Source organism: Salvelinus sp. IW2-2015, linkage group LG37 (genome assembly GCF_002910315.2).
Source record: "Salvelinus sp. IW2-2015 linkage group LG37, ASM291031v2, whole genome shotgun sequence".
Taxonomy (NCBI): Eukaryota; Metazoa; Chordata; class Actinopteri; order Salmoniformes; family Salmonidae; genus Salvelinus; species Salvelinus sp. IW2-2015.
In genome coordinates this window covers 14,355,382-14,380,182 of record NC_036876.1, presented here as the reverse complement: position 1 = coordinate 14,380,182, position 24,801 = coordinate 14,355,382, and the positions used below count along the sequence as shown (strand labels likewise).

Here is a 24,801-nt window from a genome sequence, read left to right as displayed (position 1 = left end):
TTTGCACTTTAAAGAGAGGATGATGTTTTCAATAATCCACCCACTTTGAGAGGTCAGAACTATAAAGGAGGGCCTATGACCTCATGCTGAGTCACATTACTCATCGACCGACCGGACCCACCCACGATGATGATGCAATGGCACAGGATGAAAGGAGTGTGTGTGTGTGTGTGTGTGTGTGTGTGTGTGTGTGTGTGTGTGTGTGCGCGTACAGAAAAATCCCTTGGCTTTGGAAGATTGGAGAATTTTGCAAGTCCTCTTTCCAAGGAATTAGTTTCACAGCGATTTTCAGACTCCAGGGAGTTAACCTTAATGACAAGGGGATTTATACCCCTCATTGACATTTAGCACACATGACGGCTCTGACGACTTCATTCTTGGCCTCTGGTCAAGTTCAGTAACATGCAACATTTAGTTTTTGGAACAAAATGAAAAGGACTTTTGCCTGTGTGTTTGTCCGGTCTTCAATGGACCTTGGGCTTTCTCACCCAGACCCCATTTGACCTGTAGTCCATTGTGACAGAGTTAACAGTTTTGTCAGATATACAGAGAGAGTACACGGTCTCCTGTTCAGATACATCTGAGAGCGGGTACAGTCCCCATTTGTGCTTCATTACATCCAAACTTGCATTGGTAGACATTCTGGAGTCATTCACCTTGTTTGCAGAGCAGAAAATGAATTCACATCACAGACACCTTCTCACTTGGTCATTATGTGGGTCCATGAATTAATGCTCACTGGATCATAGAAAGTCCCAGTCTGTTTGAGGGACCTTTATTTACACGCAGGCACACGAACGCACGCACTCTGCACAACCACACCCCTCCTCCCCAGACACCTCTGGCCCAATTCACAACTTTATATGAGACTCAGTGAGAATCATAATACTAAGCAGTGGTGTAAAGTACTACTTAAGTAGTATCTGTACTTTACTACATTCCTAAAGGAAGGCCCAAAAAATTGCCAAAGACTCCGACCACCCTAGTCATAGACTGCTCTCTGCTACTGCACTGCAAGCGGTACCGGTGCTTCCAGGTCTAGGTTCAGAAGGCTTAACAGCTTCTACCCCCAAGCCATAAGACTCCTGAACACCTAATCAAATGGCTACCCGGACTATTTGCATTGTCCCTACCCCACCCACATTTTTACACTGCTGCTACTCTGTTATCCATGCATAGTCAATTTACTTGTACCTACATGTACATATTACCCATTGACTCTAACGCTACCCCCTGTATATAGCCTCGCTACTGTTATTTTATTGTTGCTCCTTAATTATTTGTCTATTTCTTTTTATATMTTTTTTYCCCCAGTTTATTTTAGTAAATACTTTCCACTTTTTCCCCCTAAAACTGCATTGTTAGTAAGCGTTTCACTGTAAGGTCTACTACACCTGTTGAATGCAGCATATGTGACAAATAACAGTTGATTTGATTTAAAGAAAATAATGTACTTTCTACTCCATACATTTTCCCTGACACCCAAAAGTACTTGTTACATTTTGAATGCTTAGCAGGATGTCACGCTGGTATAAAGGATTTGGAGACAGGCGCAGGAATACATCTGGGTTTTTAATACACCCAAAACAAACACGTATACAAAACACTGGGATGTACCCAAACAAAAGAGCAAGGGTAAACCTCGTAGACCGACACGGGATGAGACACGGGATGAGACCCGTAATACACGCAGCACAGGCTGAACAAACGCATAGATACTCACACGACCAACAGACATGGGAACAATAATCGACAGCCCCAAGGGGTAACAAAGGGCACATTTATACAAACACAATCAGTGAGGAATTGGAACCAGGTGTGCGTAATGACACAGTTCAGTGCAGCCTAGAAGGCCGGTGCCATCAACCTCCAGAACAGAATGAGCAGCAGTACCGGGGAATCCGTGACACAGGACAGGAAAATGGTCCAATTTATCAAGAAAATATCCCTGGTAATCCCTACAGCCTCTGATCTGGTGGACTCATTAAACACACATGCCCCTGGCTATCCGTAAATTTAAAAAACAAAAAAATTGTGCCGTCTCATTTGGTTAATATAAAGAAAAAGAATTTGAAGTGATTTATTCYTTTACTTTTGATACTTAAGTATATTTAAAACCAAATACTTTTTGACTTTAACTCAAGTACTATTTCACTGGGTGACTTTCACTTTTACTTGAGTCATTTTCTATTAAGGTATCTTTACTTTTACTCAAGTATGACAATGACAATACAGTACTTTTCCCACCACTTATTCTAAGATTAGTTCCGCAGTACTGCTTGGTTTAACCAACTGCTTATTCCCCCTCAGAAAATGAACGAGATAACCTCAGCTGAATGAATCCTTTCCCTGACGTCAAGTCTACTCCTGAATTGGGAGAGGTAGCCTAGTTCATCATGCGCCATTGGGGAACATAAGGTAAGCCAGAGGAAAAAATACACTAGGATAATCAAGCAGTAGGACACATGTGTTCCTGTATGTTGGACTAACAGGAAGTTTTAGCCTTCAGTCTAGATTAGTGGTTGACTTAATTTTTTTGAGTTTAAAAAAAAAAGATCTTCAATTGAAAAAGCTGTCCAAATCTCTACAGATGCCCATCCACTATAAATCCAATCGAGTTATTGCCTTCCATAAATAAATGGCATATCTAGACATCAGAGTGTTGGTTGAAGTCTGCATTATGGAATGATTCTAACTTATGTTTTAAAGATGTTAAGATGAAATACAGACCACGTAGGTTTTTCCTCCATTTACAATAGATTATTATTTATCTCCCCAACACTGTTATTACAAACTTTGTGACTGTCTCCAGGGGCAGACCATACATCAAATGTCACTCATTGAAGGGCTGAAAATCCAGAGAAGAAAAACATGTTGCTTTCCCTCAGGAGTAATGAGAAAACAAATCAATTATATTCGAAGACAGTTGAAATGGATACAATTTTTCCATTCACGTTATCTAATTAAGTGATAATGCTCGAGAAGCCGGTGTTTTCGGAGKATATATTGTCACGGGTGTTGTTAGGCCCGAGACAAAGTCTTGGACCGGCAAACCGTGCCAATATATCCTCCAAACACCGGCTTCGAGGGCATTATCACTTTTATACAACGGGTTACCAACATATTCAAATAATGATTGACATATTTTCATTAAAAACGTTATTTTGATTAATTTATTCATACTATTTCATCCTTCCACAAGATATAGTCCCGACACAAATCTCGGGTTGCTAGAGAAGTGACCCAGTCGTTCAGTCTTTTTGTTCTGAATCTATGGACGCGACACAGTCGTTCATTCTAAATGTTCTTATCCCTTGTATGCTAGCTAGCCAACTATGGCTAATTTACAGACATGTCAAAAAGTGCAGCCAGAATAACAGCAAAGTAGCTGCATTTGCATAAACTGTTTTCTATTTGGATACATCCATAACAATGAGCTAATGATTCGAGATTTTTTTAATGCTTTTTATAGTGGAGATCAAGTTTATAAATTGCCTGGCTGGACTGATGAGACAGTGGATTGCGCGATCAGATGGAACAGTGTAAATAGGCATTTAAACGTCATAGATTTAGACAGCGGTAATTTGTGGAATGCGGTTTTAACCAATCAGCATTCAGGATTAGACCCACCCGTTGTATAATCCACACTGTCACAACCCAATCAATAGCTTGATCCAAATGCTCTTYGTACTCCTCCATCCATTTAAATGTGTGGACTTTGGCGAGGCAGACAGACAGACAGACAGGGATGTTGAAAGATAGAACGCAGAGGCAGTGCTGTATGAATTATCTCTCAGATTTCAGTTATGCAGTGTAGATGGTGGAGTGCGAGGAGAGCGCACACACCGAACAGCAGCCGCTATAGCTGGCAGCGGKTGTTTCTGAAACAGACTCGCCGTTGCTGAGAGAGAAGGACCTGTCAAGTCTCTCACGTCCCAGAAGAAACACAAGTGAGGATCGGGATTGATGTAACACCGTTTTAACTGTTTGCACAGCAATACAGTGAAGTTAATTCAACGATTTTGGTGARAGGAACCACGTTTCAAACGAGGAATAAAACATTCCGACGGGAAGATGTTTTGCATTGCAGAAATTTGGATGAACGTTTTAATGGTGGTKACTTCAAACACACATATTGTAGCATTTGAAAGGACTGGACTGCTATTATCGTCGGCTACTGAACACAAACGTTGTCATTGGGCTAGAGTATGAGAATAGGCTATTGAGGACAATGCTAACACAATTTCCAAGGGTTGCTACACCGGAACATGTGCAACGCTCCACCGCATTCGCGCGTTGTCCACTATGACAACCACTGCCAATAAYTTTTGCAATGTAGCAAACAACTATCGCGTAATTTTTTTTAACGAGACTAATACRATGATTCGAGTGGTTTGGTTTTGATGCAGTGTAAACGTCGGGGGTGAAGATGTTTATCTTCAGTGTACTGGCGAGTTTATTCGCGTTTACTTCACTAACATGTGGCTATCAGATGTCGTGGGAAAATTGGAATGGCAATTCGCAGAACCGAGTGAATAATCTTGACAAGACCACTCAACCTCACATCATTTTCATCCTGGTTGATGACCAAGGCTTCCGGGATGTGGGCTACCATGGGTCCGAGATCAAAACCCCAACTCTGGACAGGCTGGCAGAGCAGGGAGTGAAACTGGAGAATTACTATGTGCAGCCTCTCTGTAGCCCTTCCAGGAGTCAATTGATGACTGGCAGGTAAGATTAACCTCCTGTTTAGTGGGTATTCAGTTGTGGACAGTCAACCTGGTCTTAGAGCATTTCGTATGATTCTGTACGYAAATCCGAGAAGCTTCATTTAGTATGATACAGTATGTTACATTTCGTATGGAATGTATTAATTTGTGGGATGTCCATGACCCAGTTTGTATGATATTTTATGAATTTCTAAAAAAATCCAAAATGTCCAATATGTTATGAATTTGCAAAACATACAATAATTTTAGCTAGCTGGCTAACGTTAGCAAGGCTAGAGGTTAGGTTAAAGTGTTAAGGTTAGGTGAAGGTTTAGCTAACATGCAATGTATTTGCAAAGTAGCTAAAAAGTAATAAGTAGTTGCTAAAATGATAAAGTTGTCTGTGGTGAGATTCAAACTCACAACCTTTGGGTTGCTAAACGTTCAGTTAGGATTAGGGAAAGTTAAAAAAAAAAGTTGTTTATTTCACCATTATTTAACCAGGTAGGCCAGTTGAGAACAAGTTCTCATTTACAGCTGCGACCTGGCCAAGATAAAGCATAGCAGTGCGACACAAACAACAGCACAGAGTTACACATGGAATAAACAAAAGTACAGTCAATAACACAATAGAAAAGTCTATATACAGTGTGTGCAAATGAAGTAAGATTAGGGAGGTAAGGCAATAAATAGGCCATGGGGGCGAAATAATTACAATTTAGCAATTAAACACTGGAGTGATAGATGTGCATTAGATGAATGTGAAAGTAGAGATACTGGGGTGAAAAGGAGAGAGAAAAAACTATGGGGATGAGGTAGTTGGGTGGGCTATTTACAGATGGGCTATGTACAGGTGCAATGATCTGTAAGCTGCTCTGACAGCTGATGCTTGAAGTTAGTGAGGGAGATATGAGTCTCCAGCTTCAGTGAGTTTTGCAATTCGTTCCAGTCATTGGCAGCAGAGAACTGGAAGGAAAGGCAGCCAAAGGAGGAATTGGCTTTGGGTGTGAACAGTGAAATATACCTGCTGGAGTGCGAAATAGGAAGGAATATACCTGCTTTGATGCGAAATAGGAAGCCGGTTATAGATTTGATTTTGGATTGGTGATGCTTAATGTGAGTCTGGAAGGAGAGTTTACAGTCTAACCAGACACCTAGGTATTTGTAGTTGTCCACATATTCTAAGTCAGAACCGTCCAGAGTAGTGATGCTAGATGGGCGGGCAGGTGCGGGCAGCGATCGGTTGAGGAGCATGCATTTAGTTTTACTTKCATTTTAAGAGCAGTTGGAGGCCACAGAAGGGGAGTTGTATGGCATTGAAGCTCGTCTGGTGGTTAGTTAAGTGTCCAAAGAAGGGCCAGAAGTATACAGAATGGTGTCGTCTGCGTAGAGGTGGATCAGAGACTCACCAGCAGCAAGAGCGACGACATTGATGTATACAGAGAAAAGAGTTAGCCCGAGAATTGAATTCTGTGGCACCCCCATAGACTGCCAGAGGTCCGGACAACAGGCCCTCCGATTTGACACACTGAACTCTGTCTGAGAAGTAGTTGGTGAACCAGACGAGGCAGTCATTTGAGAAACCAAGGCTGTTGAGTCTGCYGATAAGAATGCGGTGATTGACAGAGTCGAAAGCCTTGGCCAGGTCGATGAATACATCTGCACAGTATTGTCTTTTATCGATGGAGGTTATGATATCGTTTAGGACCTTGAGCGTGGCTGAGGTGCACCCATGACCAGCTCGGAAACCAGATTGCATAGCGGAGAAGGTACGGTATGATTCGAAATGGTCAGTGATCTGTTTGACTTTCGAAGACCTTAGAAAGGCAGGGTAGGATAGATGTAGGTCTGTAACAGTTTGGGTCTAGAGTGTCTCCCCCTTTTGAAAAGGGGGATGACCGCGGCAGCATTCCAATCTTTGGGAATCTCAGACGATACGAGAGGTTGAACAGGCTAGTAATAGGTGGGGTTGCAACAATAATAATAGGGGTTGCAACAATTGCAGCAGATCATTTTAGAGAGGGTCCAGATTGTCTAGCCCAGCTGATTTGTAGGGGTCCAGATTTTGCAGCTCTTTTAGAACATCAGCTATCTGGATTTGGGTGACGGAGAAATGGGGGAGGCTTGGGCAAGTTGCTGTGGGGGGTACAGAGCTGTTGGSCCGGGTAGGGGTAGCCAGGTGGAAAGTTGCAAAGTATCTAACTATCTMATTTCAGTGTCCCGTATGTATGTTTACTATGTTATGTCTAATCTATGAGACCAGGCTGGGCCAATGCACTGAGTGTGTTAAAGTGTTATGTGTTATAAAGTCAAGAGGTGACCATTCCACCTGCACCTGTTTGTCGTCTTCAGACTGATTTACTTATTTCCACTAATTAGCCTGCCCTATACATGTGAGGTGACCAATAGTCAAAATGAAYTGTGCATGGGAGACTTAATTGTTGGCTAAATTACTAGAGAGTAAGGTCCATTGGAGCGTTATGACTGTTTTTCACTGGAGCGTAATAGAAGAGCCCTGTGAAGTATCCCACTTCTGCATGTGACTTGAAAGGCTATGCAGACAGACTTCAAAGTTACTGTATGTTCTCAAGACACTGAAATGCATGCAAAAGCACACAATATAAAGTGCAACAATGACTGCTTTGAATCTACTGTTTCAACTCTCTCTTTCTCACCCGGTTCCTCTCTAGRTTTMTTCCTAGTTCCCTGCCATTTAAGGATTTTTTACCTTGCCACTGTTCTTCTAAATCTGCATCGCTTGCTCTTTTCCTGTTTATAGGCCCGCTATCTTAATAAGCACCTTGTGACAACTGCTGATGTAAGAAGGGCTTTATTAAAATACATTTGATTGCCTCAAGATAAAATTTCAAAAACACACAATTGAGTGCTGGAGAACAAAGATGCACATCAGCACAGTAACAACTTAACTGTTTGCAAGTGGAGCCACTATAGCAACCACCTGGCGGTCCACAGAAGGAAAAGCTACGCATACAGTGCATTCAGACAGTACTGAGACGCCTTGAAATTTTTCCACATTGTGTCACGTTACTTATTCTAAAATGTTTTTCTCATCACTCTACACACAATACCCCATAATGACAAAGCAAAAACAGTTTTTTAGACATTTTTTGCAAATCTATTAAAAATAACAAAAATAAATACCTTATTTACATAAATATTTGCTATGAGATTTGAAATTGAGCTCAGGTGCATCCTGTTTCCATTGATTATCCTTGATGTTTCAACAACTTGATTGGAGCCCACCTGTGGTAAATTCAATTGATTGGACATGATTTGGAAAGGCACACACCTGTTTATATAAGGTCCCACAGTTGACAGTGCATGTCAGAGTAAAAACCAAGTAATGAGGTCAAAGTAATTGTCCTTAGAGCTCCGAGACAGGATTGTGTGAAGGCACAGATCTGGGGAAGGGTACCAAAACATCTCTGCAGCATTGAAGGTCCCCAAGAACACGGTGCTCTCCATCATTCTTAAATGGAAGAAGTTTGGAACCACCAAGACTCTTCCTAGAGCTGGCCACCWGGCCAGGCAGGTGACCAAGAACCCGATGGTCACTCTGACAAAGTTCCTGTGTGGAGATGGGACAACCATCTCTGCAGCACTCCACCAATCAGGCCTTTATGGTAGAGTGGCCAGACAAAAGCCACTTCTCAGTAAAAGGCACATAACAGCCAGCTTGGAGTTTACCAAAAGACACCTAAAGACTCTCAGACCATGAGAAACAAGATTCTCTGGTCTGATGAAACCAAGATTAGACTCTTTGGCCTGAATGCAAATTGTCATGTCTGGAGGAAACCTGGCACCATCCCTATGGTGAAGCATGGTGGTGGCAGCATCATGCTGTGGGGATGTTTTTCAGCGGCAGGGAGATCAGTCAGGATCGAGTGAAAGATGAACGGAGCAAAGTACAGAGAGATCCTTCATGAAAACCTGCTCCAGAGCACTCAGAACCTCAGACTGGGGTGAAGGTTCACCTTCGAACAGGAAAACAACCCTAAGCACACAGCCAAGACAAAGCAAGAGTGACTTTGGGACATGTCTCAATGTCCTTGAGTGGCCCAGCCAGAGCCTGGACATGAACCCAATCAAACATCTCTGGAGAGACCTGAAAATAGCTGTGCAGTGACACTCCCCATCCAACCTGACAGAGCTTGAGAGGATCTGCAGAGAAGAATTGGAAAACTCCCCAAATACAGGCGTGCCAAGCTTGTAGCGTCATACCCAAGACGACTCGAGTCTAATCGCTGCCAAAGGTGCTTCAACAAAGTACTGAGTAAAGGGTCTGAATACTTATGTAAATGTGATATTTCAGTTGCGCCTATAGTGTCTGCCTACTGAAACGGGAAGGTTGCTGGGCACCTCTTCTGGCAAATTATGGGGGAAAAAGTGTCTACCATGTTGCCCACTCCACCCACCCCTGTTGTACATATGGAAATGTCGGTGTATATTCAGTTATGTTACCAGGCTACTCCTGAAAGGATGATTGCAAGAGTGGTGGTGTTTTTTAAATTTGTTATCTAMGTTTCGAAACAGAAGGGTGTCCTCCAAAGAGGATATTAGGGGCCCTTTRTGTGTGTGTTTTACTAATGGATAGAATTGTGAGGACAATGTGCTGTATATTGGAGGGACCGGGCTGGATTTCCCTTCCATGCCTTGCGGTGGGATTTCAGCAGATGTCTGGCCCATGATCCGTTCTATAGGACCGTTAAAATGTCAAGATGTCAATGCTTTTCCCCTTTTGTGGCCTACAATATAGGTACTTGAATATCGTGCTGAAAGAGTGGTTGTTGTGATCTCTAAACTTTTGCTCGCCGCTTAGGGTCATTTTTGGAGGAGTAATCGTTTTGGGGCTTATTATGGGTTTTGGGATGGTTGACATGGCAACCAACGGAATCTGACCCCTGCCGCACACTCAATTTAAATTACAGTTGTTATAGTTGCGCACCAATTGTAAACCACAGCTATACACCAGAGGGCTGTAGTTTGAAATGTGTTTTTTTCCCCTCAACTGTCTCTAGATGGACACGTTGTCTTGCCTCATAAAYATGAAGTTCTACCCAGGGGACTGACAGGTCAAAATATCCATATATCCCGGGGCACGTTGACATGTATGGTAATGAAGTTCAAGTAGAGGTAATATCAGCCATTTCTGACGAAAAAAGTCTTGCATGAAGGCTGACGAAGCCTCTTTCTGGACTGCGAAGCACTCTCCATTTCAATGTGCTTTTTACTCCAGGAGTAGGCCTGCACAATCGTCACAAAATCTCTCTAAACCCCCTTGCTCAACCCCGACGTGCCCTCTCCCCCTACTACCATGCCCACACACTATCATTCCGGTCACTGGTCCTAAAAAGAGAAGCTATCGATGGTCTTTTGAGTCACGAGGGTTTTCCAGAATCAACTCAATCGACTCAGCTTGTTGTGCAGGATTAGAGGTGGCCAGGTCAAATGTTGTCCGTCCCACTCAACCTCTCTCCCTTTGCTGTAATGCAACACGTGGATACCAGAGAGAGGCCCAGACTTGATCCTTCACACACAAGTGCCCACTGTCTTCTGCCCTCAGGTCCTTCATTTGCAGAGATCAGGTGGTGGCAGCATGCAAGACTAAAACCCAGCCACTGAAATCGCAGCTTTCTTTAAAAAATCTATTTCTGTTTTCACCTCATTAAACTCCATTAAAATTGTAAAGGATCTCCTGTTGGCCATGAGGCTGAGAGAAAAAACTGCACTTTTAAAGCGCATTTCCTGCAGTTCTACACATTTTGCCATGTCTTACGCTATCTGAGTGACTCAAACGTTATAATAAAATCAATGGGGGCCCCATACCATGACAGAAATACTCCTGAACGCATGATTTCAATTCTTGATTTTTGATTCTCCCTGACTGTCTAGCTTTTATTTCAACCTGGTCTCAGAGCATTTTGTATATTCTGTATGTAAACTCGAGACACTCCATTTAGTATGATATGTTACGTTTCGTATGGTATGTTACGAATTACAATTTTTATTATATGTTACGAATTTGTTAAATGTATAATATGTTGTGAATTCTAGCTAGGTGGCAAATGTTAGCTAGCTGGCTAACATTAGCTAGGCTATGGGTTAACGTTAGGTTTAAGTTTAGGAGTTAGGTTAAAGGGTTAGCTAACATGCTAAGTAGTTGCAAAGTAGCAAAACATGTATTAAGTAGTTAGCTAAAATGCTAAAGTTGGCCGTGTTGAGATTCAAACTCGCGACTTTTGTCCAACCTCTCCACATTCGCATTATACGCCCACCCCGATCAACCACCATACTTTTGTTTTTGCCTTAAGTAACCATCTGTCTTATGTAACCATAGCAAGCGTAACATATCATACTAATTTGAGTGTTCCAGATATTTACGTCTAGTCTGAGACCAGGCTGTTTATTTAGTTGATTGTTAGTTCTCAAAGATATATATATATATATATATATATATATATATATATATATATATAGGTCCATTAGCTTTTCTACATACTTTATGTAAGTTTACACTCAGAAAATGTTCCATCCCCCCCCCTCCAATGACAGGAGCTGCATAACAAATTGCTACGGCAGCTCTGAATCGAAGCACCTCGACCTCTGGTTTTCCTCGGGGCAGCGACATTTTGAGGCTTCAGTTGAGCATTTGCCTCCCAAGTTCAACAACAGTCCTTGACTTATTAGGCTCTTCAAACCCCATGAACTCTCTGTACTACTCAGTTATTCAGTCCTGGAAAAGTGAGGAGTTATACCAAGGAAAGGGCATAGGTTGCGTTGACCTGGCAACGGTTATGTCGTTTCTTTTTTTAAAGTTTAAGAATGTGGACTATGTCTGTGTATTGGGCGTGTGACATGGTGAGACAATGGCTGGTGCTCAAAACCAGGTTCTCTGAAATAACTTCTCTGCTAGACAAGGCGGTTGGGACAAAGGACATTTTTTTCCTGAAAGTTTTGTAAACACACCTGGTAGTATCAAAGATGTGCCTATTTCCCAGCTTGAGAGACATGACGACAAAACGTGTCCGGACAGAGCTGATGTGTGGCCTCTGTCAACGGTTTTTAGTACACGGATGTGGAATTAGGCATTCATGAAAGACAGCTGATTTATTTTTGCCAGAACTTTGGAAACTTGACAACCTCACAGCTGTTTGTCAGGTAGTGTTAAAAAGGACTTGAATTATGTCTCCTTGCTGTAGTCTAAATTCACTATTACATTCTCAGACGCACTCCTTTTTTTTTACAAAGATTTATGTGACCAGTCTGAATAAAAACTATTGAGAAAAGAGCCAGAATACCTTTTTTCCCCCCTCCATCTTCTGAATCTTTCTTTTCTCTCTCTCTCACACATCGATCAGTCCCTCTCTGTTCCTCTCTTTTTCACGCCCTACTTCCCACAGGGGATGACTCCGGTGGAATCGGCGTAAAGCGAAATTCGATTTAGCTATCAAAGGCCCACATCGCTGATGAACCGCCATCCATCAACAAACAAATGATCAGGAATGTGCCCCACAGTGGCTTCTGGGTTGCGTGGAGGACATCACCAATGTGGATAAGGGCAGCTTTATAAAACCAAACACTGTGCTGTCTTGGTGTCGAGGCGCTGTAAGTTGCAACTCTATCAAACCGCGGGAAGAGCCGTGGTTTGTTTGCACAGGGCTACTCTTTTGCCTCTCACCCCAGTCAAGGCTCACCTTCCACTTCTCCAGAACCCGTGCAGAGACTGTCCACAGTCGCCCAGCTTCTCCTCTCACTCACCCATCTCCTGTCGCTTCACCGAGCTGTCACTCTCTTTCTGTACATCTCTCGCTCCTTCACCCTATACACTCACTCTGTTGCCCTTCTACCCTTTCCTTCACCCTATACACTCACTCCATCCCAGCACACTGGGTTGCAGAGCGAATACATACTGGGTCGGTTGACGAAGTGAACCTGTGGATATGTGAGGCAAGGCCAGCGTGTGAATAAGGGAAGGAAGAATGTCTAAGGGAGGGTCTGGACGGAAGTGAAGGAATCTATCGTGTTTTTGAGTCCTGGAAGGGAAAGTGCGATAGGTCAAAGAGGACGCGAGCCAAGGAGGGAGCAGCAGAAGTGAGATTGAAGGGGCGGTCCAGTCAGATCAAGTCGGAGGGAAAGGGAGGAAGGGAATAAGCGAGGGAACCACACCGCTCCAAGGCTGAATTTCATTAGATTTAGAGAGCCGAGGAAAGGCTGCTTATTCGAACCATGTGTGGGGAGGACGTGGAACAGTTCCGTGGGGTTGGCACATGGAGCCAGGCCCGGGCCCAGGCCCAGCGATAGTGATGGTTTGAAACCTGGTATAGGCCTAGAACCCAGGGGTTGTGTAGCCTAGTAGTGGTATCCCCGTTGTGCCTTGTGGGATTCTGTTATTGCAAGCTGCACTCGTTGTGATTTGTTGGCCTAGCGGTCCAGCGGTTGTGTAAAAATAAACCAGAGCGATAGCTAGTGTGATTACAATGGGTGTTTTTTGAGATTGTGGCTGTACTGTCATTTGGATCAAATTTTATTTGTCACATACACATGGTTAGCAGATGTTAATGCGAGTGTAGCGAAATGCTTGTGCTTCTAGTTCCGACAATGCAGTAATAACCAACGAGTAATCTAACCTAACAATTCCACAACTACTACCTTATACACACAAGTGTAAAGGGATAAAGAATATGTACATAAAGATATATGAATGAGTGATGGTACAGAACGGCATAGGCAAGATGCAGTAGATGGTATCGAGTACAGTATATACATATGAGATGAGTAATGTAGGGTATGTAAACATAAGTGCATAGTTTAAAGTGGCTAGTGATACATGTATTACATAAAGATGGCAAGATGCAGTAGATGATATAGAGAACAATATATACATTATATTAAGTGGCATTGTTAAAGTGTCTAGTGATACATTTTTGATCCATTTCCATCAATTCCATTATTAAAGTGAGCTGGAGTTGAGTCAGTATGTTGGCAGCAGCCATTCGATGTTAGTGATGGCTGTTTAACAGTCTGATGGCCTTGAGATAGAAGCTGTTTTTCAGTCTCTCGGTCCCTGCTTTGATGCACCTGTACTGACCTGGCCTTCTGAATGATAGCGGGGTGAACAGGCAGTGGCTCGGGTGGTTGTTGTCCTTGATGATCTTTATGGCCTTCCTGTGACATCGGGTGGTGTAGGTGTCCTGGAGGGCAGGTAGTTTAGCCCCCGGTGGATGCGTTGTGCAGACCTCACTACCCCTCTGAGAGCCTTACGCGTTGTGGGCGGAGCAGTTGCCGTACCAGGCGGCTGATACCGCCCGACAGGTATGCTCGATTGAGCATCTGTCGAAGTTTGTGAGTGCTTTTGGTGACAAGCCAAATTTCTTCAGCCTCCTGAGGTTGAACGAGGCGCTGCTGCGCCTTCTTCACATACGCTGTTGTGTGGGTGGAGCCCAAATTTACAGTTTGTCCGTGATGTGTACCCGAGGAACCCCTTTAAACTTAGCTACCCTCTCCACTACTGTCCTATATTCATGTGGATGGGGGGTGCTCCCTCTGCCTGTTTCCTGAAAGTCCACAATCCTCTCTTTGTTTGTTGATCGTTGAGCTGTGAGGTTATTTTTCCTGACACCAACTCCGAGGGGCCCTCAACCTCCTCCATGTAGGCCGTCTCGGTCGTTGTTGGTTAATCAAGCCTAACCACTGTAGTGTCGTCGCAAAACTGGAATGATTGAGTTGGCAGGGTCGTCCGCGCATGGCCAGCAGTCGTGGGTGACACAGGGAGTACAGGAGAGGGCTCAGAACGACCCTGCTGGGCCCAGTGTTTGGGATCAGCCGGGTGGAGATGGTTTGTTACCTACCCCACCACCTGGGGGCGGCCCGTCAGGGAAGTCCAGTACCCAGTTGCACAGGGCGGGAGGTCCGAGACCGTACTTTTAGGTAGTCCGAGCTTGATTGATGACGTTTGGAGGCGTACTATGGTTGTTAATGCTGAGCTGTAGTCGATGACACGCATTCTCCATTTAGGTATTCCTCTTGGTCCAGATGGGTTAGGGCAGTGTGGTTGCGCATTGGTCGTCTGTGGATCTATTGGCGGTAAGCAAAATTGGAGTGGTTCTAGAGGTTCAAGGTAGGGTGGAGGTGCGATATGGTCCTTACTAGGTCTTCTCAAAGCACTTATGATGACGGAAAGTGATGCCTACGCGGGCGGTAGTCGTTTAGCTCAGTTACCTTAGCTTTCTGGGAACAGAACAATGGTGGCCTCTTGAAGCATGTGGGAACCGCAGACTGGGAATAAGGATTGATTGAATATGTCCGTAAACACACCAGCCAGCTGGTCTGTGCATGCTCTGAGGATGCGGCTGGGGATTCCGTCTGGGCCTGCAGCCCTGCGAGGGTTAACACGTTTAAATGTTTTACTCCGTCGGCTTGCAGTGAAGGAGAGTCCCGCAGGTTTTGGTAGCGGGCCGTGTCGTGGCACTGTATTGTCCTCAAAGCGAGCAAAATAAGTTATTTAGTCTGTCTGGGAGCAAGACATCCTGGTCCGCAACGGGGCTGGTTTTTTTTTGTAATCCGTGATTGACTGTAGACCCTGCCACATACCTCTTGTGCTCTGAGCCGTTGAATTGCAACTCTACTTTGTCTCTATACTGACGCTTAGCTTGTTTGATTGCCTTGGAGGGAATAGCTACACTGTTTGTATTCGGTCATGTTTCCGGTCACCTTGCCCTGTTAAAGCAGTGGTTCGCGCTTTCAGTTTTCGGCGCGAATGCTGCATCAATCCACGGTTTCTGGTTGGGAATGTTTTAATAGTTGTTGTGGGTACGACATCGCCAATGCACTTTCTAATGAACTCGCTCACCGAATCAGCCTATTCGTCAATGTTGTTGTTGGACGCAATGCGGAACATATCCCATCCACGTGATCGAAGCAGTCTTGAAGCGTGGAATCAGATTGGTCGGACCAGCGTTGAACAGACTGAGCGCGGGAGCTTCTTGTTTTAGTTTCTGTCTGTAGGCTGGAAGCAACAAAATGGAGTCGTGGTCAGCTTTTTCGAAAGGAGAGCAGGGGGGGGGGGCTTGTATGCGTCGCGGAAGTTAGAATAACAATGATCCAGGGTTTTACCAGCCCTGTTGCGCATCGATATGCTGATAGAATTTAGGGAGTCTTGTTTTCAGATTAGCCTTGTTAAAATCCCCAGCTACAATGAATGCAGCCTGTGTCTGCTTGGGGGGGAATGTATACTGCTGTGATCATAATTGAAGAGAATTCCCTTGGTAGATAATGCGGTCAACATTTGATTTTGAGGAATTCTAAGTCAGGTGAGCAGAAGGACTTGAGTTCCTGTATGTTGTTATGATCACACCACGTCTCGTTAATCATAAAGCATACCCCCCCGCCCCTGTTCTTACCAGAAAGATGCTTGTTTCTGTCGGCGCGATGCGTGAAGAAACCAGCTGGCTGCAACGACTCCGATAGCGTCTCGAGTGAGCCATGTTCCCGTGAAGCAAAGAACGTTACAGTCTCTGATGTCTCTCTGGAAGGCAACGCTTGCTCAGATTTCATCAACCTTGTTGTCAAGAGACTGGACATTGGCGAGTAGTATGCTCGGGAGTGGTGCGCGATGTGCCCGTCTCCGGAGCCTGACCAGAAGACCGCTTCGTTTGCCCCTTTTACGGCGACGTTGTTTAGGTTCGCCGGCTGGGATCAGATCCATTGTCCTGGKTGGAAGRCAAAACACAGGATCCGCTTCAGGAAAGTCATATTCCTGGTCGTAATGATGGTGAGTTGACGTTGCTCTTATATTCAGTAGTTCCTCCCGACTGTATGTAATAAAACCTAAGATTACCTAGGGTACCAATGTAAGAAATAACATGTAAAAAACTAAATACTGCATAGTTTCCTAGGAACGCGAAGCGAGGCGGCCATCTCTGTCGGCGCCGGAAGAAGAAACCATCTAGCGCTAACTGATATGGAAGTAAAGTAGGGAAGAACCATGAGCTCATGCCATAAGATGTTAATGAGGGTCTGTAAACAGGCTGTATGCGACAGGGTGGGAGGCACATTGAATACGCTCACTACTCCAGTCATCTTTAAGGGCCCATAAAGACTAGAAAGCAGAAATGTCCTTCAACCACTCAAGACCCATACAAATTCAAGGCCAATGACCCATTCCCTTGAAATACCATAGATATAGACCAGGATACTTTTGAATTCCAGTCCACGTCAAGAGCTTTTGTTTTAGATGACTGCTCTGTTTCGGGATGAGAGACTGCGTAGCATGACATTCTCATTACACGCCTGTAACCTTTTGGTATGTGAGCGCCAGCATCCCATAAGACTCTCTGGAGGGTTAGGATTATATGGTGAACTCGCACACTCTCTCATACGTAGATGAATTCACGCAGGCACACACATGCGCTCACATACACACACACTTGCTCTCGTTCACACGCGCACTCTACCTTTCGGATGAACACATAAGAGACTCTATTACACACATTCACACATACACACATACACACATAGCTCTGACGTACATCTGTCCTTTCTTTCTAACTGTGTTGCATTGTGATTTTGTGTGGTTTTAAAATCTGAAGAAAGATGCCCTCAGGGACACAATGTCCCTTCCTCTCAATCCCAGATTTCAACCCTTGGCTTTAATACGAAGCTGGACAAATAAAAACAAATGAAGTTTGAAGGAATGGAAAATCTAATCTTATACGCCGGTGGAATGTATACAAGCGGGTCCACGTCTGGCTGAGAATGAAGATAATGGAGCAGAAAACCTTCCAGAAACAGCACTTTATAGACATTTATGGGCAAACGAAGAGCGTAAACATGGACGTGTAATTGCTTGTGAAAAGCTCTAAACATAGCGATGGCATATAGATGGAAACGAAAGTTTTCTCTGCACATTATATCTGTAGTTGTGAAGTCTGAGTTCACTTCAACATATGTCAACGAATATATTATGGCAATTGGGGTAAACAGGTTCAGATTYAGCTCTAGTCAAAGCCTACGCGCTCAGCGCCAAGTTCCACCATGGACCACCAAAGAGCTTGCTTGATTGTCTCTCTAGTCTCTACCCTAAGACAGATGTTGCTTTTTTCCCCTTGACTTATTTTTTYCCATCACTATATTAGTTTATTTGATCCATAYTGGATCCAGTTAATGATAGCTCAGYGYAACAATGCTTCCTCTATACCCYAGTKTGTTTTTGTTGTGGAGTGGCGATTTTGAGAGGCCCCTACTCAGACCACTAACTGGTGAGAAGTGATCATCCCAGGCCCACATGAAAGCAACACAATCTGGTTCTCATCCCAGATCCCGTAGTAGTGCCCCACTGAATGGTTAGTGTTAGATGATAATTTCCCATCCATTCTATCCTCAAAGATGAGTTCTGATTCACTTACATCTTTAAAGTTKATTTAACATTTTAAACTGCCCCACTTCACTTGTTTGCAATGTTTGCGGCAGGTAGCCTAGCGGGGTGGCAGGTAGCCTAGTGGTTAGAGCGTTGGGCCAGTAACCGAAAGGTTGCAAGATCGAATCCCCGAGCTGACAAGGTAAAAATCTGTCGTTCTGCCCCTGAACAAGGCAGTTAACCCACTGTCAGTTAAGAATTTGTTCTTAACTGACTTGTCTAGTTAAATAAAAGTAAAATAAAATACTTTAAAAAGATTTTTTTAAGAATCCTAGGAGCCACTCAGACCTACGCGCTCAGCGTCAAAATGACCTAGTGGCCTCATGGGTGGAGTGTTCATTAAATGTTTTTATACTTATACATTTTTATACTTAAAACCGTAAAATGTTTTTGTGATGTATATAAAGTGTAATATTGGGACGCTCTATATCTGACATGGTACAGGCGTCTTCCTTTTTTGTAAGCCCATAACCACGTGTGTGTGTGAGGGGTATACTTTTGTTTCAAAGTAAATGTGTTTTAAGACTACCCAGAACAACTCTGTGTGACCCTGATTTAGCCCACTGCAGTAAAAGGTTAACCCGTATGCTACAGTCATTCACCTTTCAAAAGACATTTAGAGGATCTTAGGTTTTGGATGCCAGATGTTGGGTGTATATACTCTAATGACCCYATCCCTGCGTGTTGCATGTAACTACACTACAGTCTGCTGGAGATGGGACCAAAACAACAACACTGCCACCAGCCCACTGGGTACAGATGTCAATTCAACGTCTGTTCCATGTAGGTTCAACGTAATTGAATTGAAATGACGTGGAAACAGCAGTGATTCACCGGTGTGTTGTGAACGATGCTATTTTACTACCATAGCGACTGTGCAGCGTTCAGTGAGACACATCTGCCACACGGTGAATTGTAGAAGGAGAGGAGAAAGAGCTGTTCCATTTGTTCAGTAAGACGGTCCTCCCGCCTGACTGACTCCTGAGGCATGGAATACTGTACTGTAGGGAGTTCTGGACTGTCAGAGGGACTACGTCATTAGTCCATTAGCAAAACCATGTTATGTCATTTTTAGCATACAAACAGGCACACAGAGATACGCACACACACACACACACATGCACAAATAAGCTTACAAACATAAGCACATAGCGGCTTTACACATACAAACACAGCTTGTACACACACACATACACACCAATCATTACACACCAATCATTTTGCAAACTCTGGTCAGCTTTTGTCTGACCGTTTAATATTGTGTGAAAATATTAAGTGAATTACATGTACCTCAGGGAATAACCAATTAAGTCTAAAACCTCTTAGAACGTTCCTGTGTTTCATCAACTCAACAGCATTTCTAACTTTCAGTTTCTCAAGGCGATTATTAGCCAGTTTCCCTAAAACACTTATGCCAGTCATGTTTTTTTACTGTTAAAGTTAAGTCAAGGGCAAGGTTTTACTGTAGTGTGTACTCCACAGTATTTGCACTTCCAAGATGCAGTATGCTAAAAATGCATGCAAAGACATGCGTAGGGCTGTGTCCAAGTGTGAATAAGCGAGTGTTTGGGGCCGTGGAAAAGTTTGAAATCAACTCCTGCCACTTTAACCTGCAGATCCCACACATCACTTCAATGTTGAAGTGAACCTAGCCCAAACTGAACCAGGCGCACCAATAAATGACTGAGCGTAGGACGATGACCAGCCAAGCTGTGCTGTGTGGAAGGGATCGGGTGCGTACATGTACATACTCTGTGTAAGCATGGGTTGTTTTTTGTGTGAGGGGAGGTATATTCCCCATGAAAATCGTAGATTTGGATCCCCAGGAGTGACTTTGAACAGAGCGCCGCAGTGCTTGCTCTACCTCCTGTGAAGCGTATAAACCCTGCTACGAAAGCCTTGGGTTCGATTGTCCACCTCCTGGCTTCCCTCCGGCTAAAGCCTCCTTTTTCAAAGTGCACACCCAACTTCTTATTTTCTCTACCGCTCCTTAGTGAGTGGTTGCCTGTTTTGCCACTGGCAGCAGGAGAGAAAGAGGGATGAGAGGGAAGTAGAGGAGGGAGAGGGATTGAGGTAGTCTGGCTTTCTCCGTCTAAAAGCGGCACAGGAGAGTCGGACGTAATTACTACCGAGACGGGCTCCAACGTCCCAGGTTGCTTCACTTTCTGAGCCAACACGGGCCGTCACCTCTAGACATCGGAGGACCTGCTTTTTAAAAGGCTACCTTTGTTGCTCCCGGGTCTAGCATGGGTAACCTAGCCAGAAATCAGTCACTATGTCAAGGTAGTACAGCTTTTTACTTCACATTACTAACAGAATAGTGCCTTCCTTGATTACATTACCGAGACTAAGTGCTCAATTTTAAAACCAACATTTGCACTATTTACATGGTCTGATATAATAAACAGACCCTTATTCCCACTGSCAAATACAATCACAGACTGGTTTTAGGTACTCGGTAAGCATAGCACAAAGAGATGCTTCCAGTTTTCAGAATAAGACGTGTGTACATAGGCAGTAGTTGTGCAAACACATATACTGCACACACAGTAACTATGGTTTGTCTGGGGTTTGATTGTTGCCACTAGGAAAACAATTACCTCTGGGCTTTGATTGTTGACTATTTCCTTGCTCATGACAATAGGCATGTGGTCCTTTTTCGGGAACTCAGGTCTGTTCTCCACAAAGACTCCGTCACTCTCATAACACCAGCCTTGTGAAGACACCGAGACAAAGTCGACACAAGTCATCGCTTTCTTTTCCATCTTGATCGTTGCCAAAATGGCCGTCGCAATCTAGAAAGTTAGGAACATCATTAGTTTCAGGTCAGAGCTCCGTTTCCTGGCTTGCCTTGACTCTTGAATGATGGGTTTTCCGTATTGACACTCTTCGCCCCCCAAATACCCACCACTATTACACGACATCCTCTGGCRTATTGCTCTTGGACATCTCCTGTCAAGCCTCACTATGTTCTCTGGTTGCCGGCCCGTGTTAGCCCAAGCAGTCAACTGTCATTTTAAACYGGTTTGCTTTGGACTAAGTCCATTGTAATTACAATTAGATTGCATAATGTGTGTAATCTGTTACGCAAAGCTGTTTCTGTACCGTCTCATTGCATTTTAAATGGCCTGTGAAAGGATTCATTGTTGTTTTAAAAACTTAAACTGGATGAATTTTAAATGGATTACCAGAACCTTGGGAGAGTTTGGTTTATTGGAAATGTATACAGTAGCGTGTTGAAATTGTAGAAATATTCTCATCCAGTATAGCCTATTTTCCCTATGCGGAGCAATTTGTGTGCACATCATATGCCATGAAACTCCTTTACAATTCAAGCATAGATTTCCAAGGAAGCATATTCAACGTTTAGAAAGGTGAGCCAACTGGTGAATGTCAAAAAGTGGAGGTAGGAAATGTCCAAACACCAYATCAGAGTCATGGCGGCGTATGTATGAACCTGTCATAACATAATACTGCAACTATATTATATTCAGCTGTAAATGTAAGCAAGTGCTTTTATGATGTGTGACTTGTTTTGGATACTCTGGCCAGCCAGATGAGGATGGTCTCTCCCTCTACACGCTGGTTCTTCTCAATGTTTAGATGAACTAGAAGTGTTTCCTAGCCACTGTCACCTTGGCTTTCTCTTTGTGAAAAAAGAGAGTCTTAGATAAGATTTGATTGGTTGATTGACTAACACTATTTATTCTGTGTCCCATGCAGGTATCAGATCCACACGGGCCTCCAGCACTCGGTCATCCGGCCCACCCAGGCCAACTGTCTGCCCCTGGAGAAYGTCACACTGCCACAAAAACTCCGGCAGGCGGGCTACTCCACCCACATGGTGGGCAAGTGGCACCTGGGMTTCTACAAACGYGGCTGCATGCCCACCCAGCGTGGCTTCGACACCTTCTTTGGGTCCCTGCTGGGTAGTGGTGATTACTATAGCCATTATAAATGTGACGGTCCTGGCATGTGTGGCTATGATCTCTATGAAGGGGAGGAGGCGGCCTGGGAACAAGATAGGGGCCAATACTCAACCCTGATGTTCACCCAAAAAGCTGTGGACATCCTGGCTCACCACAACCCTCAGAAACCCTTATTCCTCTACTTGGCCTTTCAGGCAGTCCACTCCCCGCTACAGGTGCCCGCTCTCTACCTGGAGCGCTACAAGTCCATCCCTAACTTACATCGTCGCAAGTACGCCGCCATGGTGTCCTGCCTGGACGAGGCCGTCCACAACCTCACGCTGGCGCTAAAGCGCTATGGTTTCTACGACAATACAGTGATAGTGTATTCGTCAGACAACGGGGGCCAGCCCATGGCCGGGGGCAGCAACTGGCCWCTGAGGGGGAGCAAGGCAACTTACTGGGAGGGGGGCATCCGGGCCGTAGGCTTYGTCCATAGTCCCCTGCTTGTGAACAAGGGGACCCAATGTCGGGCGTTGATTCACATCACGGACTGGTTCCCCACCCTGGTGTCCTTGGGGGAGGGGACTCTGGACGAGGACCTCAACCTGGACGGGTACGAYGTGTGGGAGGCCATCAGCGAGGGCCGTCCGTCCCCCCGGCAGGACATCCTACACAACATTGACCCTATCTACACTAAGGCCAAGAATGGATCCTGGAAGGCCGGCTACGGCCTCTGGAACACGGCCATCCGTGCCGCCCTCCGGGTCGGTCACTGGAAGCTCCTTACTGGGGTGCCTGGCTACAGCGACTGGGTCCCTCCGCAGACGTTCTCCAGTCTACTTCTGACCAACCGCTGGCATAACGAACGCATCCGCTGGGACCGGGGAAAGTCCATCTGGCTGTTCAACATCACGGCAGACCCCTATGAACGAGTGGACCTGTCGCTACAGTACCCACACATAGTGAAGAAGATGCTATTGAGGCTAGCACAGTACAATAGGACGGCCATCCCGGTGCGCTACCCAGCTAAAGACTCCCGCTCCAACCCTAACTATAACGGAGGGGTTTGGGGACCCTGGTACAAGGAGGAAGAGGATGAAGACGATAGGGAGACTAACCTCCTCACTAACTACCTGGCCAAGAAGAGACGGAAGAAGAAAGCGAAGAAGAAGAGGAAGCTCTGAAAAGAAAGGCGGAGGACTTAGACTTTTTTTATTGTTGTGACTTTTTGTGTGAAAGACGTTTAGATGGTCAGATCTCAGGGATTGACACACAATCTGTCTTAAAGGATTGTCCTGCTCAATGATTTGAAGACTTGAATGGACTGGTGCTTGGATAGTATGGGAAATCAATGGACAAATAGACATAGATTTGCCTCAGAGAGTAGGCTTTAAGGAAAATACCCACTTTAAATCACTACTGTCAGACCCAACACCTATGACCTCATGACTATGGGTTAAGGCCTTTAAAAGAATGTTTGTTTTTTGGGTTTTTATTGCATGCTTGAATTCCTGTGACCTTCAAATTGTTAATAGATTCATGACATTTCATCAGAGAGAAAACAAATATAGAATTAATCTTTACAGACAGCGTCATATTTTTTGGGTGAAATAAAAATAACCAAATAAACAAAATAAAAATAGTTTATTCTATTAGCTATTGATGGCAGTGTTTCAAGAAAATGAAAACAAAATGTAGGATTTATATCTGCGAGTCAACTGAGATTTACTTTGTTTTATTAGCACAGTCGGTCTGAACCTTAGAATAATGTATGTTCTCCCCCTTAGTTCTGTCTGCTCTGGCTCCAGTTCAACTTGAATGTAAAACAAACTTGCTAACAAAATTAAAGACCCTGATGCAAATCTCCCCTTTATTTTCTTTTTTCATTTGTCTCATTCCGCCACGGAGTCTTTTCTCATCTTTCTCTCTCTGTACTTTCACGTCTCTCCCTTGCTCTCGTTCTCCATCTCTCTCTTGCTCTCTTTATCTCTTTTTGACGCTTGATCTCTCTATCGCTCTCTTTATCTCTCRCTCTCAATGACAAATTCATCAGTCCCACTTTTGCAGCAGTAAGTGTTTGTTTTTTTTGTGACAGGAAAGTTTTCTATGTCTGCTGCACATTGTCACTGCAGCCGCTGGCACCTGGCTACTTAGTACCTTTTTTATTTTAGTGGAAAATACTATAAAGTTTAACTTGGTCCAGCGTGCCAGATTCAACTCCTTTGTTGCTTGCCTCGAAGCGCCAGATTCATCAGTCGGTGTTGAACAGTAAAACGGAAATGCCATAAATGGAAACAACCCACATGGTTTTGGGCAAAGAAATGTAACTTGCAACCATTAAGTCAAACAGTATTTAATTTGATTTTCTGTTGCTTGGCGCTGTCAATAAACATACTCTATATATAAAAGTATGTGGACAGAGCTGCCCTGGTCAACTGTAAGTGCTGTTATTGTGAAGTGGAAACTTCTAGGAGCATAAATCGCGACGTGGTAGGCCACACAAGCTCACAGAACGGGGCCGCTGAAGCACATAGCGCGTAAAAAATCGTCTGTCCTCAGTTGCAACACTCACTCCCGAGTTCCAAACTGCCTGTGGAAGCAACATCGACATAACTRTTCGTCGGGAGCTTCATGAAATGGGTTTCCATGGCCGAGCAGCCACACACAAGCCTAAGATCACCATGTGCAATGCTGGAGTGGTGTAAAGCTCGCCGCCATTGGACTCTGGAGCAGTGGAAACGCGTTT

At 44.3% G+C, this 24,801-nt stretch overlaps 1 protein-coding gene across 1 annotated transcript; it reads left to right on the top strand.

The window, feature by feature from the left end:
- Positions 1 to 3,968: 3,968 nt before the first annotated feature.
- LOC111960335 (arylsulfatase J) lies at positions 3,969 to 23,787 on the top strand. Its single transcript, XM_023982301.2, has 2 exons — positions 3,969 to 4,731; positions 21,868 to 23,787. The coding sequence occupies exons 1-2, from the start codon at positions 4,430 to 4,432 to the stop codon at positions 23,237 to 23,239; spliced, it is 1,674 nt and encodes a 557-aa protein (XP_023838069.1). The 5' UTR covers positions 3,969 to 4,429; the 3' UTR covers positions 23,240 to 23,787.
- Positions 23,788 to 24,801: the final 1,014 nt, after the last annotated feature.